Source organism: Cladophialophora carrionii (genome assembly GCF_000365165.1).
Source record: "Cladophialophora carrionii CBS 160.54 unplaced genomic scaffold supercont1.4, whole genome shotgun sequence".
Classification (NCBI taxonomy): Eukaryota; Fungi; Ascomycota; class Eurotiomycetes; order Chaetothyriales; family Herpotrichiellaceae; genus Cladophialophora; species Cladophialophora carrionii.
The window spans coordinates 357,471-365,766 of record NW_008481829.1 but is presented as its reverse complement, the minus strand read 5'-3'; the positions used below and the strand labels follow the sequence as shown (position 1 = coordinate 365,766).

Below are 8,296 nucleotides of genomic sequence, written 5' to 3'. Positions count from 1 at the left end.
AGACGATGAGTAGATGATGGGGAGACGATGAGTAGATGATGGGGAGACGATGAGTAGATGATGGGGAGACGATGAGTAGATGATGGGGAGACGATAGAGAGATGATGCACGGAGGGCGGCAGCGACATCGAAGGATGAGAAGTGAGATATGACGATGAAGCAAGGGTGAGACTAGCAATGAGTCAATGACAGGGTAGTCGCGAGTATGAGAACTCCTTCTCCAAACCATTGCACAAGGCGATGAGATGATGAAAAAGCAAAAACTCCAAACGCCAAAACGCCAAAACGCCAAAACACCAAAACGCCAACTAAAGTCTCGGTCAGCCGTGGTCAAAGAATCACAGAGAGGGAGTGAACAAGACTTACCTCGCGGAACGCAGCAAAAAAAACAAACACACAGAGACTCAAGGCTTACTGAGCGCGTCTTCTTCTTTTGGGCCGGACTTGCACCAACGCAAGAAAAGGTCTCTCCAGAGAGACAGCCCAGCGGTGGTACTGAGTGCGTCGTCTACTTTTGCACCGCTGTTTCTACCACCCATCATCGCAACCTCTCCCCACCCCCTTCATCTCCATCGTGCAGCTCACAGCCAACCCAGCACTTCACCTCCGAGATTCGAAGACATACCTCGGCGAAGGCCCGAACGCGTCGACGGGCAGAGCACCCCCTACATACTCCCCTGACCCCGATTCATCGCTGTCCTGCCAGACGTACCTCGCCTTCCCCAGGCGAGTGATACCGCGAACGACGACAGCGGGGGGTTCAGAGGGAGCAGCGGTGGGTGATGCCTTAGACATACAACGCGAACCAGACCCCACGAGAGTATGCCCCGATCCCGCGGCTGCTACTCTTGGGTGCTCGCTGCCCTCTGTGCTTGCCGCCTGCGTCCGGTTGCCGGCTGCTGCTCCAGATCGGACCGACGGTTGCACAGAGGATCGGATGGAGGCTTGTGGAGTGGGAAGGGGGGTTACTCTGACAGGAGGAGAAGCTGCCTCCCCTTCGATGTTCTTTTGCTTGCTGCAGAAACAACCCATCTTGACAACGTGTGTGAGATTGATCGAGAATGGTTAAGCTGTCTGTGGTAATGCACGTGAGTCTGAGGAAAGAAGAAAAAATTTCGAAACGAACGGGGAGGGAGGACCTACTTGAGGACGGGAGATTTGGCTGGGGGACTGATCCAGCGGGCAGCAGCAGCTGCTTGACGAGCAACTTGATCACGCTGAGGGGAAAACAGCAGCTCAACAATTCATGCGACCACAATGATCCAGACGAGTGATTGGCCACCCAGGACTGCCATGCTGTGAGGACTGGTCTGATCCCGCGACAGGCAGCAAGTTCTGAGCGAATGATCTCGCACGATCAAGCTGGACCACTGTACTGTTGGGGAAACCATTGCACACCTGTTCGGTGCTTAGTGGAGACCTTGGTGGGCTGGGAAAGGATCAGCCGATTGCCATGTGATTTTCGCGATCTCCTCAGATCTCTCGTACTCCAAACCTGATCTGGCTGGCGACAGGAGCTTCTGTGAAGATGCGATTGGTTGTGATCCGACGACACTCGATCATTGTCCGTACCACTGACTCTGATTGTGATCTCTTCCCAACAAACGCACTGCACAGCATCCACGCTGGCTCCATCCGTTGGGTGCAATATGGGCTTCTTACTGATCCGGTCAACTTTTTGAGTGGTAATTGCGATTGGCCGCTCCAGACCTGGTGCCCGCAGAATCATGATCTCGCACAATGGCTGATGGCCGGACCCAAGGGCACTGTTGGCCTTGTGACAATCATTGCAGAAGTGTGGCCGAGAGTCGCGTGAGCGGCTGCTCGATTACCTGTTGCAAGGCTGTCAGATCGTCCAACACGTCCTTGGGTGATGAGCTCCGCCTTCGATGGTTGTTGGGCTGCATTCGGAAACCTCTTGAGCGAGCACCAGGAACATCACCCATTTAACAATTTCAAGGCTTAAAGCCTCGTGTATTAAAGTGTCCGCAGGTGCACTATTGCAGAGCATTAGCTGTTCTTGTATAAATGGTTGCCCGATGAAGTTCGTGTTGTAGGGACATTCCAGCCGCCGTGTAGAAGCCAGTGGTGCAGCACATTTCATCGCAGCCACACCAGAGCCGGTGGGGTAAAGCAGGCTGACTTTTGGATTGTTAGTCATGTGGCGCTGGTGTACGCCTTGACGCAATTAATTGGGCGGCAACGTTCTGTGAACAGCCTGTTGAGTGCGGCAAGGAGACCTCCCAAACCACTGGAAAGACATCGTCGCCTGCCTAGGGCATGAGGTAGACTCGCACGAATAGCAGTTGTTGCGGGAAGCACAACTGTGATGTGGTGTTGAGTGGACTATGCCGTATGATCGGTAGCGAGGATCATATTATAACATTGCAGATCCGGGGCTTATGCGAGTATTCTTATAACCTTGCAGAATTCCAGCTGTCATGGAGACTGTGTTGCGATCACGATGTTATGACTGGGTGTAGGCCCTTGGGGATTGTGATAGGGTTGGGAGAGATAAGGGCTCGACGTCACCATAGTTACATTGCGGTTTGTTCTCCACGGATAGTCTGCCGGATTCAGGGGTGTGCGGCCAGCTGTGGCGCCGGATGGGAAAATATTAGATTTTTAGACACTGGCAGTTTCTTTTATAAGTTTAAAGGACAGGTGTCTTCGGGTGGAGAAGGAAGCACAGAGGAGGGCTGACGAATCCGGAGTGAAATGCTGTGCCCTGGGATGATAAGATGCTCAGAGTGTCGATAAGACTGGCATCGGACCAGGGGCAGGAGGGAGTCAGCGTCAGTCCACCAACCCTGGAGATCGTGCTGCCGGAAATGAATGTCCTGGCTGTGGTGGATAAGCGGCGTTCGAGTCCCATGTCATAAAAGCATAGTATACTGGATTTTTAGGGAGAGGGTTGGTGTTCATATTCGCCTTCCACAAGTCGGCAAGGTAGGCGTCTAATGTGCGCTGTTAGGCAGGACTTGATGCCGGGTTCACTGCCCGACGAAGGGGTACATGTTGTCCATGCAAGGCTGAGGAGGTAAGATTGACATCGAAGTCTCCAGAGTCGGAGTTTCTTGGCGAATGGTCACGGCCAAGCGACTTATCGGCGTACGACAGCGGTGACTGCTCACCGTCTGGATCCGCGCTCGGCATGTGGAGACTGTGGAGGAACACCTAGATGCCCATCTGAAAAGTAGATTCGGTTCGTCCGGACCAGAAGGTACACAGCCTGGGTGTGATATGGCAGTGTAAATGTGTCCGCCGAACGTAAGACAACTCGAAGGGCGTGTGGCGCAGAGGATTTGGACATAAGGCAACAACGAGCACCAGAACGTACTGCAGATTTCATAACGCAAATGGAGAGTCCTCAAATTCTGAAGAGAGATCACTCCATGCAACAGCTCGCGCCTCGGCTGTTGGCAATGAATAGTTGGGGGCGTTTTACGGAGTTTGAGAGCAACGGGTGGGTCTCCGAGTCTCTGGAGCGGTTGGCGTGGATGTGCCTGCGGAAGGGTGACTCAAGAAGCTAGATCTCGGTACGGCGATCCTGTCGGTCGGAATGTTCGGTTGGCAAGAGCTCTGAAGTCTCCTCCCGACGAAGAGAGAGTATTCAACAAGGAGAGACAAGAGGAGTGATCGCCTGGTGAACCTTAAGGGCGCCGCCGCGTCAATGAGTCGCGATGAAGGTGGCCCCTTAAAGCAGCGCTAGTCCCCGCTTGGCCAGCCAAGATCAAGTTCCCTGCGCTGCGACGTAAACGTGCATAATGGATTTGTACGGGCAAGATCTCGAATGCCTGATCCGAAGGCTACCTTGCACGACACCATGGCTCCGGTTCTATCAATATCTGCAAATCTACCCCTGCCTTGTTGATGGGAGGACATTCTCTGGATTAAAATCGGTACCTTCCAATGTCACTGTCTCGCTATCGAATCGCAGCTGCACCACTTCCGGCGACTTCCATGACAGAGTGCCAGGGTCCCGACAACGGCGTCTCATCTCAATGCACACACCCACGCCTGCCCGCCTACCTGATCCTCTCGCGACAGTGATACTAGACAGTTGGTTAAACAAAGATGCACCGCAGTCTCCGGGTGGCTCTCTCCACCAATGGTCCTCACTCATTGGCATCATCACCGCCATCGTGGGCAATCTTCTGATCTCCTTTGCGCTGAACACCCAGAGATATGCCCACATCCTAATAGACCGCGAGTACTCTCAATCCCGCAAGTCCTCGACGAACGGCCACCCTCCCCTGATGCGTAATGGTGGTTACGGCACATCCCACCAGGAAGAGATAGCAGAGGACAGGAGAAAGAAGAACTTGGAGATATCCGGGTTCCAGAAGATTGTCGACGAAGAGACAGGCGATCTACTACATCAACCTTCAGACGGGTCTCTCCGACCAGCTTTCGAGTCAAAAAAGCAGGTCGACAGCCAAGAGAAAGATGCAGATGATGACTCTGGAAGGGTTTCATATCTGAAATCGCCGTATTGGTGGTTAGGCCTGGTCTTGATGATTGTCGGCGAAGCAGGCAACTTTCTGGCTTATGGATTCGCACCTGCCTCGATCGTCAGCCCGTTGGGCGTGGTTGCGCTCATCTCCAACTGTTTAATTGCCCCTCTAATGCTGAAAGAACGATTCCGTAGGCGGGATCTATGTGGCGTCCTGATTGCAATCGCCGGAGCTGTCGTCGTCGTCTTGTCCGCCAAGAACACCGAGACGAAGTTTGGGCCCGGAGAATTATGGAAGACCATCAAGAGATGGGAGTTCCTACTCTACGTGATCATCACAGCTGTCTTTATCGTGGGCTTGATGTACGTCGAGCCACGATACGGTCGTAAAACCATCCTTGTCGACCTTGGCCTCGTCGCTCTGTTTGGCGCTTACACGGCTCTCTCCACAAAAGGAGTATCATCCCTCCTCTCCGCATCTCTATACAAGGCCTTCACCTTTTCCATTTTCTACTTTTTGGTCCTGATCCTCGTCGGATCGGCGCTCATGCAGATTCGATATCTGAATCGAGCCTTGCAGAATTACGACTCCACCCAGGTTATACCCACTCAGTTTGTACTATTCACCCTTTCCGTCATCATTGGATCGGCTGTACTGTACAGGGACTTTGAGCATACCACAGCAGACCAGGCTGTCAAGTTCGTCATAGGCTGCCTACTGACTTTCTTTGGAGTGTATCTAATCACAAGTCAGCGCCACGAGATTGGCGAAGCCGAAGACGAAGGTGGAGGCGAGGTGGAGAGTATCCGTCTTCTGGACGAGGAAGCACACGATATCGACGAGCGGACGCCGTTGACGCGGGACCCTGCCCAGCTCGCAGCTGCAGCAGTCGGCCAACAGCCCACAGTCTCCGACGGAGACGAAGAACAAGCCGGTCCTGTGACACCGCGACGACAATCGGTGGTATCGTCCGATGTGCCGTCAATCTCAGTAACGCCCGCCGAGCCATCTGAAGACTTCATCCGAAACCCTTGGATCTCTTCCACTGAAGAAGTGGATGCGCCACCACCTCGGACACCTCAACACAGCAATCTTCAGTTTGATGCCACGCCCTTCTTTACCCCCGCAACGTCAAATACTCTTCAACGCGCATCGTCGTCACCTGCTGACCCGCAGACACCCACGAAGTTACCTGTGTCTCCTCGTCCAGCCTCGCCCGGTCGCTCTGCACATCCAATACCAGACGATCCGTCGCCTTCTCCCAGCTTTCTTCCTCGCTCCGCTCGCGGCAGCATTTCTCGTCTCATTCCGATTCCTGGTCCTTTGCTGGCACCTCTATCCAACTCCCTCAGCGCTTTAGTCGCTGATTCCATCATGAAGGGTGAAGGCGCACCTCGTTCTGTGCGGGCCGCGCTTCGCCGCACCCGCTCAGGAAGGCACTCCACGGACGACCGGCGACGGACCGTAGCTATCACTGAAGATGTCGACGGAGATGATCCACTCGCCGCCCTTCGCGGGATCTGGGCGGAACGGAATCGGAGTACGGAGAGCGCACAGGACCTGAGTAGGTCGCGGACGCACGAAACGATATCGGGAACGGTGCGTGAAGATGACCAGGGAGACGTGGCGAAAGACATGGGGAAGAGAAAGACGAGGTTAAGAGCCCTCAGTGAGACATTGTCGGGAATGATGGGACATGGCCGACGGACGCGAAGCCACGGAAAAGACCGAGATGACGATCAGGACGATGCAGATGATCGGCACGGTGGTAGCAGGACGGAGGGTCCATCCCAGCTCTGACCATGGAGATGATGTATAGCACGATCCAGAGTAATTCTAGTAAATAATAGGTCTTTCTGTCGTATAAACGAGCGAGGTTTAAACCATATAGCGTTGTGGCTTGGATAGATTTTCTAGAGTTAGATGATCCCAATCCATGCGACATCGCAGCCAGCAGGCAGCCAGACTACAATGCCGTTCGGGCATGCCATCTCATCCCATATCTTACGAAATACGGGATCCATTCTGAACCGCTCTCAAGCCGCCATGCTCTGCGGGCCGGTCTGTTGACCGCCACCGGCATTGACCTCGTCCGTCGCCTCGGTCACGGTCTCTTCCGTGACAGTCCTCTCATGTCTGCCCGCCCGCTCCCTTTCTCTACGCGCCTTGGCCCCCGCCTTTAAACTATCCCACTTGTCTCTATACTTGGTGATGGTCTCCTTGAGCTTGACGTTTTCTTCCTCCTTCTTCCTCGCTCGGGCGTCGCTCTTGCGCAGGATCTCTTCCAGCTCAGCGATACGCCGCTGTGTGGCTTCGTCCGTTTGGTGGCCGGACGGGTTGCTGTCGAAGCCCAGCAGTTTGCCGCTGAGCGGTTTGCCACGTGAATTTTCGGGCGAGAGCATGGGCGAGCGGTTATGCAGGGAGCGAATACTCTGCGCCAGTGCGGCGGAGGAGGTCTGCGCAGACATTTCAAATACGTGAAGCCGCTTGGAGAGAGTGTCGGAGAGGTGTTTGAGCGCTTGGTTCTCGAGGGCGAGTTCCTCCATGGTTTTGCCGTTGACTTTGACGTCTTCCTGGCCGCCGCGACGGAAACGGCTGGGAGGTCCTGATGGGGCGGGGAGGATCGTGCTCTGTGCGTCTACAAAGTCGTCTTCGGAGATGTTGGTGAGATTCGAGGCTTGTCGATGATGGCCACGCAAGCCGGCGCGTGCTTCTTCACGCTCGGCGCGCGACATGATCTCGGCGTACGAGATTGTACCGCCGGTGGTAGGGACGACGTAGAAGGATTCCGAGGGGTTTGTGGAGCCACCGCCCGAGACGGCACGGAGCGCGGCGCGAGAGATGAGCTGGCTGTAGTCGACCGAAGGGGGTGCCGGGGTCGGCCGGGCTGGCTGCTTGGGCTGCTTGGGTGAGGGGAGCGAGGGTTTTGGCGATGCTTTTGGGGTGCCTGGTGTGGTGAGAGGAAGGCCGGCGAATGCTAACGGGGCGGAGAGTTTGGATATGAGGCTTTCAAAAGTCGCGTAGAATTGCTGGAAGGGAGCATCGGAGCTTTGCTCGGCGGGCTTTTCGGTTGATTCTGCCTTGGTAGGCGATAGAGGTGGAGCCCACGACGGACGTGACTGTGACTGCTTTGAGCGCGACATAGGGGCATCGCTCGCATCTGCGCTTTCTCTTGACAAGATCTTTCCTCTCGTGTCATCCTGAGCGATGTGACCGTCCGCATTTTGAGTAGATACCAAGGGAGATATCGGGGTAGGTCTCTTCTGGCGGTTGTTCGGTATACCCCTGGCAGAGGCTAGATTGCTTGCGATAGAGGATGAAAGCTCTCGCGTACTTGATCTCAACCCTTTAGGCAATCTCGGCGCATGTATAGTCGTCTCCGGTGAAGAGGGTCTGGCCGTTTCCTGCTTTTGCGGGGCCGGTGATGGAGTGGGATTGTCGCCATCATCTGCAGGTGCTGAGGGTGGACTACTTTTGACAATCGGCTTCTCATGTGCAGCCTTTAGTAATTGTCCCAGTTTCTTGTGATGTTGCTCCAACAGATTCAACACTCGAAGGGCTTCCGAGTCCGATGTCCCTTGTGCAGCGGCAGCAAACTCTGCTGCGGCCAGGTCATGTTCTTCACTGGCTGCGACCGGGTTGTGACGGCGCGATTCGAGGGCTGCGTTCCGCGCGTGCGTATGAGCCTGCACAGACAGGATTAGGAGTTGCGATATATCTGTCTTCGAGGTGGTGCTTACGAGAGTCAGTGGTGCCGTGTCCATTTATCCTTAGTTCGTGACAACGACGATGCGCCGGACAGAATTAAGAAGGCTTCAAGTCCTAATCCTCCTCCTAGT

General features: G+C 54.8%; 2 protein-coding genes across 2 annotated transcripts; one reads left to right on the top strand and one right to left on the bottom strand.

Annotated features, from left to right (window-relative positions):
• Nucleotides 1-4,004: 4,004 nt before the first annotated feature.
• On the top strand, nucleotides 4,005-6,257 carry G647_04798 (uncharacterized protein; the record flags this gene model as incomplete). The annotated part of the gene is made up of 1 exon (XM_008729135.1): nucleotides 4,005-6,257. One exon carries the CDS (start codon nucleotides 4,005-4,007, stop codon nucleotides 6,255-6,257), a length of 2,253 nt encoding a protein of 750 aa, XP_008727357.1.
• A 236-nt stretch (nucleotides 6,258-6,493) lies between these two features.
• G647_04797 (uncharacterized protein) lies at nucleotides 6,494-8,221 on the bottom strand (the record flags this gene model as incomplete). Its single annotated transcript, XM_008729134.1, has 1 exon — nucleotides 6,494-8,221. One exon carries the CDS (start codon nucleotides 8,219-8,221, stop codon nucleotides 6,494-6,496), a length of 1,728 nt encoding a protein of 575 aa, XP_008727356.1.
• Between the last annotated feature and the right edge of the window lie 75 nt (nucleotides 8,222-8,296).